General features: G+C 34.9%; 1 protein-coding gene across 3 annotated transcripts in view; it reads left to right on the forward strand.

Moving 5' to 3' along the window:
• LOC150108083 (protein Gawky-like) overlaps positions 1 to 13,267 on the forward strand; it is a 328,768-nt gene extending 315,501 nt beyond the window's left edge. For all 3 annotated transcript variants that reach the window (XM_090390597.1, XM_090390595.1, XM_090390598.1), the window contains one exon: positions 8,641 to 13,267. In XM_090390597.1, the coding sequence (XP_090246723.1) occupies positions 8,641 to 9,192 (552 nt within the window). In that variant the 3' untranslated portion in view covers positions 9,193 to 13,267. The remainder of the gene's footprint in view (positions 1 to 8,640) is intronic.
• The last annotated feature ends 2,552 nt before the right edge of the window (positions 13,268 to 15,819 follow it).

Here is a 15,819-nt window from a genome sequence, read left to right on the forward strand (position 1 = left end):
CTCTCGCTCAATTTTGATACCACCACCGTTGCGGGCATCAAAAATAAAATAAGAAGATTTCTAACTTCACCAAACATTTTGGATCTGTGATTTTTGATTTTGCTAGTAAATGTGGTTTGTAGAATTATTATTCAATAATGAGTTCAAAATAGCATTGCTGTTGCTGGGACTTAGGTTTGGGACTCTTGGGTAATTTATAATATGCAAATCTGTTAGGTTTTCATTTTAGCACAAATAAATTAATTCAGTGTTAAAGGATAATTAGAGATTTAACATTTGTTCATTCCGCTTTACAGCAACCCAATCACTTTCATCATCTGCTTTTTTACTTTTGCATTATTATTATTAACTCATACATAAAATACCATTAGTCTTTTAAAGTACAAATTTCAGTGTTCACAATATACAGGAAGTTAAGGATTCTATCAAGGGAGTGAGAGGGGAGAGGACATGTAGTATTTTACATGGCATAACCATTAGCTAAAAAAGAGTTCCAAAGATCTCTAAGCTTAGTTTTAACAGTTATTTGAACAAATAGTCCTGGCATGATGAGTAAGCATTTTGAGGATGCTATGCTACCAGTCCCAAGACTGATGCAACTGATGATGAGATTGAAACTCAAGAAAATAAAGAAAACAATGAAGACAGTGAAGTGGAATGGTCAGCCAGAGAATAGAGTACAGTAATTTTAGAAGGAAAGATAGGGGGAAGAAGGACAACATGGATAGACAATGTTCTGGAATGGACAAAATCTAAACTGTATGGCAACTTCAAAAGAATGGCTGAAAATAGAGTGATGTGGAAATCCATAATTGTGAACCTTCAATATGAAGATGCCACCTAAGAAGAAGAAACATAGGAGCATTCTCATAGATTCTCAGGAAGAAATTTCTGACAGATGGAAGGATAACTTAGAACCCTATAAAGGAAAAGATCTAGACAAGGCCATAGAAGATAAAGCACTGCTTTATGCAGAAGAAATTGACCCACCCATATTACAAAATGAATTTGAATATGCACTAATTGTCTTCTAATAAGGCACCAGGTGTTGATAACATTCCCTCGGAATTAATAAAATATTCAGGAAATATAATTAAGTCATACCCATTCAAGATCATAAGGATATATATGAAACAGGAATCATTCCCAAAGACGTTACACATTAATCTGTCATTCCCTTACCTAAAATAAATACTGCACACAATTGTGAAAATCATTATGCAGCAAATTTAATATTGCATACTTCAAAAATATTATTAAAAAGTTATACAAAAAAATTTATAAATAAACAGTTAATGGGAGACCAAACTAGAAGAGAATGAATTTACAAAAAATTAAAATGTAGAATTAATGTTTAAATTTTGAAACATTACGTTCACATTAAATTAATGTCATTACCTGAGTTCTTGATAATGAACTAAGTATGTGGAACATGTTCTGTTAAAATCAAGGTTTTGATCAAAAATTCTAGATCAGAAATGTAGCATTTTTTTTTTACTTTAGATCTTTCAAACACAAAATTAGCTGTTACCTAAACAAATTTCATAACTTTGAAAAATATTTCATGATATATAACATTTCTCTGAATTAAAGAAATACTTTATATTTTACAATATTTCTTGAATTTATAGTTCTAAGAGAAAAGTATCAGATTTATGCCAGCTGTATATCATTAGGTTTCTCACACTCCGGTTAGAAAGCTGCCGTTAATACCAGCTGTGTCGATCATTTTCCTCTCCTCTCAGGCTAATGCTCATCACTTTTGTTCCCTTTCTCTTGGTAATTGAGATAACTAAATATAAAGTTTCGTGAATGTTAACATTTTCATTTTTGATTTTAATGGTATAGAGTGCACATATTTAGTCATTGTCATTGCATTCCTGACATGTATCCTCAGGGGTGTACAAGTTGTTATTATAGTGAAAAAGTTACATCATTACTAACTTCCAATTGACAATGTCTTCCATTATTGCATTTGTACATTTCATCTTGTGTACTTCATGTATGGTTCCTATGAATCCTTTGTTTTATGGAATTTTGTTTGGGTGGGGATATCGGTATTTTGGTCTAAATTCACTATAGTAAGTGTCTACTGTATCTCATTACTGTTACATATAGTATATGTTCAACTATAATGAATTGGCCATATCAGTCTCATAGTATCGGTGGGATTTTAAAAGAAATGACTATAGCAAATTTTCTTAGCTTTTGAGGTGGTGCATGCAAGTAGTGGAATGAATTCAAGAAAAGGTATTATGGCTAGTGTGGTTCATGGATAGTCTCCCATCAATGAGGCCTTGACTTTTCTGGATGTCTCTAATAATCAGCGTTTTGTAAAGCTGAATTCCTTGGGGAATACTTCATTGAGGAATGCTGTTCCAAACAGAAATAGATGGAATGAAAGATTAATGAAAAGCAGGTTCATTAGATTACCAGTGCAACTGTAAAATAGTGTTGAGAGTTGACTCTTGTGTTGTTGTAGGCAGTGTGTGTGTGTGGGGGGGGGGGTCGGTTCTGCTGAATATCTTTAAGAAGAGATACAATTTGTAAACTGACTATGTCAGAGGGATTATCAGAGCTACACTCTTCTGAACACCAAGAATTTTTACAGGGGTCTTAGGTGTGCTATGTGAGAGCAGTATTCCACGGTTGGGAGGATTTGTGTTTGGAACAGTTGGTAACTGGGCAGATAAAGAATAACATTTTGAGGGGGCTGCATAGTTGAGGATGCTATAGAAATGATGTGATAGTATTATTATTTATTATTATTATTATTGTTCCGGGAAACTCCAAGGAGTCGACAGACTCATCGAGGGAGGCCCTAACATCATGTCAAGAACAACTATTCAACATTCACACAGTATCTATCATACCTTTCCTTGAACTCATTCACGGTCGTAGCACCCACAACAGACTCTGGAAGTTTATTTCCACTCATTTACCACTCTCCAAGTAAAGAACCTAGCTCTAACACCCTTGTCAACCACGCTCTTGCCCAGCTTCCATGCATGGCCCCTAGTCCTCCCACCACCAGTCATATTTTCAAAAATATCTTCTGGATCAATCTTATAAAAACCCTTCAGTAATTTGAATGTCTCAATCATATCACCCCTCCTTCGCCTATCGTCCAATTTCTGCAACCCACAAATCTTCAACCTATTCTCATAAGGTTCATTCCACAGACCTGCTATCATCTTGGTCACTCGTCTCTGGACCCTCTCCACTTCCTCCCCATCACGAAGAAATCCTGGTGCCCATAGCTGGGCACAGAAGTCCAGATGGGGTCTTATCAAGGCTTGATACACAGGAACAACAACTTGTTCGTCTCTGCATGTTAAAGTATTTTTCAGAAGCCAAGTGATTTGGTGAGCTGTTTTAGTTACTTTTGCAATGTGCCCCCTAAACTTCAACTCCCTATCCACCAACACTCCCAAATCCCTGGCCTCATCAATCTCCTGGAGTATGGTTCCACCAATGCGATATACTGCTGCTATTCTTTTCACCCCAAAGTGCATAACCTTACACTTTGCCACATTAAATTGACATCCATTTTTCGTAGCCCAGTCCTCCAAACTATCCAAATCATCCTGTAAAATTTTGACATCCTGTGCACTCACAATTGCTCTACCCAATTTTGCATCATCAGCAAACAAGTGAACACTTCCTCTCAGATCCTTTCCAATATCATTGATGAACAAATTGAAAAGCAGTGGTCCAAGAACAGAGCCCTGTGGCACTCCACTAGTCACAAGACGTCTTTTAGACTCCACTCCTGAATAAACCACTCTTTGATATCTCTCCTTCAACCACCCTCTTATCCATCTCACCAACCCTATATCTATACCCATCTGCTCCAGTTTACTGATTAGGGTTCCATGTGGTATCCTATCAAAGGCCTTGGCAAGGTCCAGTACTATCACTGTAAACCCATTACCCCTATCCAGTTCAGCCGTCACTGTGTTATAAAACGTGAGCAAGTTACTGAGGCATGATCTACCCTTCACAAAACCATGTTGTCCCCCATACAATATCCCATTTTCATCTATCCAATCGTGTATTCTTTTCTTGACTAATTTCTCTAAGACCTTGACAATGATTCCTGATATGCTAATCGGTCGGTAATTTACAACAGCAGTCTTGGAACCACCTTTATGCAGTGGAACTATTTTCCCCTCTTTCCACCCGCTCGGGACTAACCCAGACCCGAGACTCAAATTAAACAAAATGGTCAAGGGTACTGACAATTCTTTAGCTGCTTTTCGTACAACACGAGCTGGTATACCATCCAATCCCACAGATGTATTGACATTGAGGTTATGCAATAGACTACTCACCTCCACTTCATTAACCACAATTCCTGTATAATCTACTGGTTTATTCGTTTCTGCAATGTCACCACCTGGATGATATACTTTTGCAAAGTGCTCACTCAGTAACTCAACTATCTCAACTGATTCAGTTACCTCCCTACCATCGGCATTCTTTAAAATCAATCTGCCATGTACATTTTTCCTTTTACTTGCTACATATCTAAAAAACTGTTTAGGATTCTCTTTAGCCTGCATGGCCAATGTTCTTTCGTAATCCTTTTTTGCTTTTCTTACCACACTCATCACCCTTCTGGCCTGCGCTTTATACCGTTCATGTGCCTGCCGGTCACCTTTCTCCTTAAATTCCCTCCATAGTTGTTTCTTTTTTTGCAACTCAAGCTTAATGGTGCTATTCATCCATTTAACCCCTACTTGATTTATTATTCGGACTCTAGGTATACAGTCAGCCATTGCTTCATGCAAGCACTTCTTAACTACCTCCCATGCACTATCAACTTCTAGTCCTTGCAGTTGTACATGCCATGGCACTGAACCAATCAAACTCCTAAGCTTGTCATACTTTCCAGCCCGATAATTCCACATGTACCCTGTCTTAATTGAAAATTCTACACCTTTAGCCACCTCCCAAGTTAAGACCCTATGATCATTCTCACCGATTGGTGGCAATGTGGTCATATTTGTTACAGCCAAATCCTCAGATGTAATTACTAGGTCAAGCACTCTCTGACCCCTAGTATTTTCCATTACATGCTGTCGCAGATAGTATTGGCTGTTAAGCAGAGCATTATTGAAGGCAAGGGTAAAGAACAAAGATCTTTTATGAGAAAAGACAAAACTGCATTTTGGAAACGTTAAAAGTTACTCGGTTATCACTTCAAAGTATGCTATGACTATCAGTGTTTAGGATGCTAACAGTAATCTTGAGATTGGACGCTGCAAAATTTGTCATATGATTGGGGAGGAATGAAGCGTGAATGAAATCATATGAGGAAAAGAACAAGTTAAGCTACTTTAGCCATGATATACTCCATTAACAGGAATATTTTAAAAAAGTCAAGTATTTATGCTTAAGGTCTTGTTTAAACTCATTATTAGGTTTAATGGATCATATTATCATCATCCTAAGATCCCATGGAGTCAGAGGACTCATCTAGAAGGTCACCTGTCACACACACACACAGCTCATCATACCTTGCCTTGAACACATTCAAATTCTCTGCAGACACCATGCTCTCAGACAGTGCATTCCAATAATTCACAACTCTTCATGCAAAAAAGCTGCTTCTTGCTCACGCCCTCCTTATACAGCTTCCAGGGATGATATATTTCATCTCTGTCACAGAGACATCAGAGATACAATATTAAAATTGTAAAACCATACACAAAAACACTCTAAACAATAAGTGGAAAAAAGACTGAAAGCTTGAAGTTGGGCAGAAGGCCTAAGAATTAGTTTCCCAAATCTGTTACTGATTCTTGGAAGAAAAGTTTTCCAAGTTGATATTTGTTGCACTGAAGCTAGTAGCTTTTTTGTATTCTTTTAAGTGGATGTTGCAAATCTCCTAATGTAGCCATATAAGACAGTTTGCAAGTATAAGGAATCTTCTAAACACCTGGAACAGAGGAGAGGGAGTAGATCCTTGGGAGAGTGGAGCAGTCAGCTTCAGATGAAGTTTGAAAGCAGTGCAGAGATAATATTTCTTTGGAGTTCTGGCTATTTTATTTATTTATTTTTTTTTTTCTGAAGGCCTCTGATAATAAATAGTGATAGCATTACTGCAGTTCATCGGTTGGGATCAATTTGTAATCTTTTGTCATTGTAACCATTGGAGAGGAACATCTGGTGAATAAAGGAAAGTTCCACTGAAAGGGAAGAGTAAATGGAATAGAAGGTGGGAGGCTCTATTGACAGGGGTGTTGATAATGTCATATTGTTGAGGGGATTGGCATGATGGGAATGTTTGTGTTAGTATCTACCTGTGTGTGGGTTTTCTTTAAGCTAAGAAAGAAAGGATGCAATTGGGAAGATGTGTGATTAGAATAGTTCCTTTGTATAGTGAACTGGATTCTGGGGGTGCTGGTTGTTGGAGTCTGTCTGAGCCATGTGGCCAAAGAGAGAGAATATATCATCAGTATATCTTAACCATTTAGAGGGTTTTACAATGGCAGTATCAAGGGCATGCTTTTCAAAATGTTCCATATAGAAATTGCCTAGAAGCAAGAGCCCATGGCTGTCCTCTGTCTGTTTATGTATCCTTTCAAAAGAAGTAGCATGGATAGCAAAAATGAAACATCAGTGATGAGTGGGGAGGGCATTTTTCAGTAAAGCTAAAGTGTTGGATAGGGGAATACTGATAAAGAGATGTCATCAAAGACCATGATATCATTATTTAAGACTAAACTTTGGATTAAAGATATACAGATTGCCTATAATTCATAAACCTAAGAACTCTCTCTCCATTGTATAATGTGGATGCCACTGACTTCCCTTCCTTTAAATTATTTAATTTTTTAATCCCACTTACTGGTCATACTCCATCTTATATTAAAATTCCACTCATTTCAAATTTTTAATCCCAAAATCTGAAGAGAGAAAACTGACACTCCAATTATAGAGTAGATCAAATGCCTTCAATATGCCAAACCCCATCAAATGTACTGGAAATGTCAAGTTTAACATTGCAAGTCACATGCTCAGAGAAGATCTAGGCAAAGAGATCTGTGGATCGTGATGGTGGAATCCATCTTTGTAGTTACTAATTAGTTGACAGTTCTCCAACTGTGAAAGAAGTTTGTTGATTGACCTTCACCATTACCTTAGATAGCCCTTATGTCAGAACATTAGGTTGCTAGTTTGGCAGCAAACTATCAACCTACCAATATGGGTGTTTGGCTCTTATACACAAGAGGTCAAAGGACCTATAAACACATCAGTGCCATGTGTGAGGTGCAAATGTGGAATGAGAAGTTTCTTTAAGAATTGCAGGTTCAATGTATTTGCAGTTGTGCACAGTAAAGGGATGCTGGGCAGCTGCTACTTTTGTATTAAAAAGTGCAACAGAAAGTGGAGGAATGACCAATCCATTACTTGTAGAATGGACAGTGCTGAAATACTACATGTGTAAGATAGAGGTTGAAGTGAATCATTTCAACCTCTATCTCACAACTGCAGCATTTCAGCACTGTCTATTCTACAGGTACTTGAATGGTCCTTCCTTCACTTTCTGTTGCACCTGTTAATACAAATAAATAAATCATTAGATGAAATATCTTACATTTTATTTAATGTAAGATAAATTAACACAGATGATTGCATGGAAATATTTTGCTTAGGTCATGAAATATTTGTTTAAAAATGATAGCCTTTACAGGTTGATTGTCTCCTCTCCTCATACTTTTTGATTGGCATTTGTACACAAGCTGTATTAATAAAAGTTTTTGTATAAAATACGTTTTTTTTTTTTTTTTGCTCGATGATGCAACAAGCCCTTTGTTAAAATTTCCGTAGCTCGCCACTGCATGGCGCTCATACAGAGAACATCCAGTCTACATGCTATAGTGTGGCATGTAGACTGGATAATAGTGAATAATATATATAATAGAAAATAATAACAGGATTATGCACCAGCATCAGGAAGTTACCTAAACACATTAGCACCAGGTTCAGTTCATTTCTACATGATATCTGGTGGCCAGCCTGCAGAACTGCTTTATTGCTATTTACATTAAACATGGGAAGGTTGGTGGTGAGGGAGAGCAAGAACCCCTTACTCTGGGGATCATATGTAGCGTAATCACTTTAACCTCCCACCCCCCCAATAAGCAAGATGATGTTTCATTGGTTGATGAAAGTCATCAACAATCTAGTAGGTCTAGTTGGATTTCCTTCCATTTAAGAAGTTGGAGGATATCCATTGCAGCAGGATTGCTCTCTGATAGTAGCAGTGCCTATCTTTTTGAAATGGTCCACACTACATGGAGGCAGAGTTGACATGACAAAGAGAAGCAATGTGTAGTGCATTAATGGTAGATCAATGGTCAAATGATGATTTAATCTACTTAACACATTTTTATGGATCATAATTTTGTGTTTTAAATTGTATCACTTTATTGCAAATTTTAATACATCAAGTTTTGTCATAGTGAGTTGTTATGTGGTATCATCCTGTACTGTTTAGGGGTGGGGGGGGGGGAATAATTTTGTGACATCAGTACAAGAACAAGTATTCCTATGATAACTTTTCACTATACATGACAATTTATGTTGCTTTGTTTGTATATGCTTTCTTATAATGCTTTCATTTTTCAGATTGATGGTTCAACACTAAAGACTTTGTGTGTGCAACATGGCCCACTACATATGTTTCATCTCTTTTTAAATCATGGTATTGCATTGGTTCGATATTCTACACGTGAAGAAACTGCCAAAGCTCAATCAGCACTTAATCATTGTGTCTTGGGTAATACAACAATTGTAGCAGATATACCCACCGAATCAGAGATACAGCAGTATTTGCAATTAGCAAGTGGTCAGTTGGCAGCTAATAACATTGCTTGGCCTCAACAAGGTGGCAATCCTTCAAGTTACCGAAGTGGCAGCAACAGCAGCGCTGCCAACAACAACAACAATAGTTCAATGCAACTAAATAGTACAAGCAACAACAATAGCAGCAGTACTAAATTAGAATCTGTTGCCTGGAATGGTACAAGCTTAAATTTACCAGGTTCAAACTTGTGGAGTTTTCCTGCTTCAGGCAGTAGTAGTCTTTGGGGAATTTCACCTGTTGCTGACCATGAACAATGTGCATCCTCTGTGAACTCTTTCCTCCCTGGCGATTTGTTAGGAGGTGAATCTGTGTAAATTCAAATGGGTGATAACTTGTCCATTAAAAGTAGTCATTGTGTTAATCATGACTTGTCCACTCAAAATGGAATTATTTATGACACTTAAAAATCCAAGTGGCTATTTTTTGTTTAGTTGTTTCAAAATAATTTTTATGGTGTATAGTGGTAGTTTATCTTGTATAAAGTCTTGTATGAGAGAAAAAAAAAATGTTAGTATCCATAAACTAACCTGCAGGCTTCATGGAAGTCTCTGGCAATGTGATAAGATTTAATGTTGCTGTTAAAAAAGAAAAAAAGAAAAAAAAAATAAAGAGCATTTGTTATTTCTTCCACTATGTTAGATTAGGATATTAAAGAAATATTTAGGGTGTGATATTTTTACTGCTTACATGTCATTTCATGTGGCTTTTTACCATTCCCATGTCTCACATAATCCTCCTGCTTTTTGAAACATGCTCAGTTTGTGTATAGTATATTATGAAGAATTTATATAATGTATCTATTTTAAGTGCCAGAAGAATATTAATTTAATATCAGCAGTGAATATTGTTGCAGTCACTTATAAGTCATAAAGCCAAATAAGAATATTGTTGAAAAGTCAAGTTGTATTATGTTATCAAAATTTTAAAATAGTTTGTCATGTTTGTAGTACTTGTCCTGGTTCTAAGGGATTTACTTTTGAGAAGACTTAATTTTTATTAAGAATTAAAAGTTTTCCTTTCTTTTTAATTCTAAATTAAATGCAGCATGTGTTTCTTTTTGCTTAAATCATTTAGTTATTTCTACATGCCTGCTTGAAATGTGTTTTCAAAAAAATATGTATTTGGGTAACAGAAGTAAATTTAGAAGTTGCTTTAGTTTTAAGTCCTTTTTTTTTTAATTTATTTTTATTATTACTTTTTGTGTGTGTGTGTGTTTCCCAGTTATATCAAAGCATTCATATATGCTAGAAACATTTTAACACTTATTTTATAAAATAAGTTAATAAATTTTCTTGTTTTGGGGAAGGGGCATTTAGAAAAGTATCTTTTGTCTATATTGTTTTAGTGAGCCTGCAGAAACAAATGTGTTCCTTCAGTGTTGTCCTTTCCTAGTTACCGTTTCAGAAGCAATCAAATTTCACATTTCCATAAATTGCCTTCAGAATTTACATACTTAATCCTTGAAAGAACAGACTACATCCTGCTGGTCAGGTATATTTCGTAAGCACCTTTGCTGTTTTGTGCTGTTACCATATGTGCAGTGCCTAGCACATCTGTAGATATTGTGATAATCCATTTTCTATAAACAATTTTTGCCATTGGCATTTTAAAATTTTTAATAGAAATCCTGTATTTTGATGGTGAAAATTTCCTGTGTAATATGTTTTTTCTAGAATTGATCAATATTATAGTCTCATTGTAGTCATTCATAAGATGAAGTCATTTAAAGTTTGAGATGAGCTGTATTTAATATATTATAAATTTATTGAGAACTTATCTGTGGACTAAAATAGATTGTCCTTTTGACATGCCTTATTTTCATTGCATTTTTTCCCCCTTAGTATTGTTATTATCTCTTTAATTTTTCACATTGAAGCAACTCCATTGAACCATAATATAATATCTAAAGGTTTACTCTCCTGAGCAATGTTTTGGAACTGGCCACAGAATTGCAAGCAGTTTTCTCAAGAGTGAATAATGGTTCTCCTGATATGTGCTTCACAAATATGAATTCTTCATATTGTAGGATATGAAATACTCATTTATTTGGACTGGCATTGTTTTTTGTTAGCAAATTTAAGTTCTTGTAATATATGATTTAGGTGCTCATTTGTGCATGTATTCTTGCTCATATACACACAAAACACGCACACACAATATACAAAAACTGTTGTCTCAGAAATAGGCTGCTCCATTTAGTTTATTGCATTTTTTTTTAATATATATAAAAATAATAGTTGCATGTGGTCAGATTAGTTGTGTACATAAAAATTCTGTTCATTGCATGGAAGACTTACCATTCTATTCAGAATGGGTGATGGTCTCCACAAATCTAAACATATGATTTTTACTTTGAGATTGATATCTGCATTTCATATTTTAAGGTGGTGTTGTAATCTCTTTGAATCAAGGGACTTGATGCTTTGCTCTTGATTAGCCAAATTTATTTATATGCACATTTAACTGCTTTTGCATGTGATTGTGAAGTATTAAAATTAATTCACAAAACATAGATATTAATCTTTGTTTTGATTTTATGAAAAGTGGCAAATTAAGACACTTTTAGTAGACAGCTGATAGAACATAAACTTATGTGCAAGGGGCTAAAACTAATCAGCAGATTCTTTCCTTTTTCTCTATTCTAGTATATATATATTTATTAGATATCTTGTATATGTGTGTTTGTTGCTGAATGAAAATTTTATTTCTTTTAGTAAGTTTTGCGCAACATATATAATAGTGTAAATTGTAATTAATCTATGCATGTTTTCATATTTTAAATTTGTGATGTGTGTGTATTTGTGCATGCATACAACTTATAGACAAATGAAAACTGCAAATTCTGTGATGGTAATTTTTAATGAAAGTGCTACATTCTATGACAGTTTAACATCTGACATCACTAAAAAAAATATTTTGTATGGTTGCCAACCCTAATGTTTTTAAAAACTGAAGTTTTGATAGCAACATTTGAAATATTGCTGTAAATGTGTATGAATCCTTTCAAGCATGCTCTTTACCGTCCACTGCCATATCCCACTTTATCCTTTAGATTGATGTCCTGTCTGCCAGTTCTTTAAAAACATTTTGTTTTATATCTGTCTGTTCACAGTTCATTTTTTTTTTTTTTTTTTTTTTTTTTTTTTTTTTTAATGTAAATACCATGGTGCTAGGTTAGAAATTGATAGGAAAATGCTTCATCTAATGTTCCTGTATTTTATAAGTTCTTATAAAGGTTGTAGTATGAGAGTAAAATTGTATTGATAATTTCAGAACTTTGCAATTCTAGATCTGATGTAAATCTTTGTGTACTCATTGTGATTTAATTCATGCAGATGTTATGTAGATATGGTTTTGATTCTATGGATTGTTTGAAATATATCATTTAATTGCATGAATATCCTGGGCCTCCTTTAGTGAGAGGGAAGTGTGGGGAATCCACAGAATTAATATATATTTAAAAAGAAAAAAAAAATGGGGGAAAAGTGAGAGGGTGAATAAAAGTATTGTGGACCAAAGTATAATTTGGTATTGTTTTGTTCTGCGTCTCTGATCATGGCATTTTATATGGTTATAAGACAGCCATGAAAACCTCTGTAAACAAACTTTATATAAAGATAAGTATATATATATATATATTTACACACACAAAAACATGCATTACATACGTACTACACACATGTATTGTATACACGTGAATATAGCCAATCTATTTTAGAAAACATTTCAGAAGCTGAATCTTGAAGTATGCAAAATAAATTATTTAGGATACAATGTTTTGTGATAGTTCACATATAATGTGTAACCATGGTATTCATCGATTGTCACTTGAAGGGCAGCTTGACTAAGTAGATTTTAACAATTGAGACTTGCTGATACAGTGTTGAATTTGTAAAATAAATATACAAACTTATAGATGCTACATAGAGCAATATGCAGAATAGCTATTTATATCAACTGATATGTAATCATTTACTTCCATAGAATCTTATAAAGGTTATCAATTTAAAAAAGTGTCCAAGTATCTTAGTACTTAATTTTTCAGCATAGTTTTGGTGAATGATTGTGTAATTCTTTACTGTGTCTTTTTAAAACAAATTATCCTCTTGTCACAAACTGTATTATTGTAAGTATAAAAAATGTCTTTAAAATATTGCACATGAGTACCTGATAAATATATGGTTGTGACTTAGATTGTTCAGTATTATTTGCTTGATTTCAGCCTATTTTAAGTTATTGCCATATAAAAATTTTTGTACAGCCACTTTGCTCAGGGTGCACAACTTCCCTCTCATGGGTTTTGTTTTTAGATCTTTGTCAGATGCTTTAATACACTATGCTGGTAAATTTCATTGTAATTTTCAGCAGTAAATAAATTAATAAGCTGCAGTCTGTTTGAATAATTTAATGTTATATCAGCATGCAATTTGTATAAGAGAAATTGTATGACAAATCCAATTAGAAAAATTTCTTATCCTAATATTCAAGATAGTTTAAAATAATCTGGTTTCTGAATTAATAACTAACAAATGCAATGAAAAACTTAAATACTCATGCCATCAAAAACCAAGTATATATATTTGGTTCATACATTTTCATTTAACATCGGGGGACAAAGTTGCTCGTGTCCATAGTGATCCTAAATGAGCAACAGCCATTTAGCACCACCCAGGGATGGTGCTAAATGGTAGGCAGCCAGTCCATTCTAAGGATCTGGCCAATTTAATGATTACCGAATATAGTGACTTGCAGAAACCAGAATTTAGAAACATTGGCCCTACACTACGTATTTGTAGTGTAGGGCCAAGATTAAATATTGACTCCATTAGCAAAGCCAAATGCGATTATTTATCGAAATTATTGTTAACCAACAGTGTTGATGTGATTGCTGTTGTGAAACGTGCTGCTGATCTTGAACAGCTCCTTAAGAGGTCGCATTCCAGGTTACTGCTATTGGTGTGACTTATGAAGTATATGGAATAGCAGCATACGTGCGAAATTGTCTTAAAGTTTTTCTTCTATCTCAAAATATTGAAGAAAACATACAGTAGTGATAAAAGTTCAAGATATTACAATTACGAATATTTATAAGCCACCTGGATCACCTTGGCTGGAAAAAATTATTCCTATTGCTGAACACCTCACAATTTATATTGGTGACTTTAATAGTCACCATGAACAGTGGAATTATGCTCGAAACAACGAATGTGGTAAAAAAAAAAAAAAAAAAAAAAAAAAACTTGGTTGGATCAAACTAAATAATCACTTAGTCTTTGATGCCAAAGGCACTTTTAGATCTGCGGTCTAGAAAAGAGACTATAAACCTGATTTATGTCTTGTGAGCAAAAATAATTCAGGTCACCCTATGCAAAATTTGAGAAGGGTCAACTGACTTTCCTCATAGTCAACATAGACTGGTATTAATTGACATTGGTATTTTTATTCCACCTGTAAGATCAAAGCCTATCCCATGCTGGAATTTTAAATAGGCTGACTGGAATAAATACGCAAATGAACTTGACAAATGTATTCGTTGGATATCTTCAATAAGTAATTTTCATTGATTTATTTATATGTGCCCTGCTTGCTGCCAAGAAAAATATATGGTTGGAGTGAAGAATATGAATTTATTTATAATGAATATCAGTTAAACAATGACCCAAAAACAGCAGACGGACTTCTAGAAAACTGATATATCCTGAAGGAAAAAATGGGTAAATACAGTTGAAGTATATACTTGACTCATTCCAGCCGTAAAGCTTGGAGCCTTAGGAAACTATGTGGTAGCTCCTTTGATTAAATAACCAAGAATCACCCCAGATCAACTAGCAATAAGCGCCTCCGTAACGCAATTGGAAGAACGACGGTACATTGCGCCCTTCGATTGGGATAGGCCTAAGTTCGATTCTCGTCGCGACGGGAGGAATCTTGATCTGGACGATTTTCAATCGAAGGTGGGTTAGCTGATAGCTGATCTCATACGGAAGTAGCAGGGGTTTTTCATCCCGCATACAGGCAAATCGGCCCTTCAGAATACGCAATTTACAGACATGGAATACTAGTTGTGGAGGTGGGCGGTAGATGGCGTTGAAGGAGATGATTCGTAGTAGTGGTTGAGACAGTTATATAGGTGTCCTGCGATATGAGTCTTCGGACTCCTTGGAGATGTCAGGAATAATAATAATACATATTGTTAATATATCGTGTATCTCAATCAATAAAAAGCATACAAGATTAAGAGAAAAGAATTTTAACAAGCCTTCACCTATAACTTCAAATTTTGCATGCCCTTTTATGCAGCAAAAAGTTGAAGCAGCCTTAAAGGAATTAAAGCCTGGTAAGGCTCCAGGTTTTGATTAATCTGGATAGAAATGCAAGATTACGGTTAACTAAGTTCTATACCGATATTCCTACAACTGGTAAACCTTCCACTATTTTTAAAAAAGCAAAAATAATTTCAATTTTAAAGCCTGGTAAGCCTAATCATAAACCAGGAAGTTACCGACCTGTTACTCTCAGTTATGTTATAAACCCTTTGAAAGAATATAATAGAATAAGCTCCACGATTTTTAAATATGTCCCAATAGAAGAAGCTGGCTTCAGACCAAATTGTGGGTGTTGTGGCCAGGTTCTCTTTAGTAACTTGCATAGAAGCTGGTTTCAAAAAAGGTTTAAAAACATCAGCATTTATTGATTTGTCAACACCATTTGGAGACAAGGCCTTCTATGTAAATTATAAAATTATCCCATGTAAAACAATAGTCCATATTATTAACAATATGCTAAGAGATAGAAGATTTATAGTGGCCGTAGGTGGTAAAACTAGCTGCGAAAGGAAGTTAAATAATGGATTGCCACAGGGATCTGTTTTATCTCCATTATTATTCAATCTATATATCCGATCTTATCGTCACTACATCAAGGAAATTTTGTTATGCCGA

This window comes from Typopeltis vanoorti, chromosome 3, assembly GCF_054136105.1.
Source record: "Typopeltis vanoorti isolate ZY-2024b chromosome 3, IOZ_Tvanoo_1.0, whole genome shotgun sequence".
Lineage (NCBI taxonomy): Eukaryota > Metazoa > Arthropoda > Arachnida > Uropygi > Thelyphonidae > Typopeltis > Typopeltis vanoorti.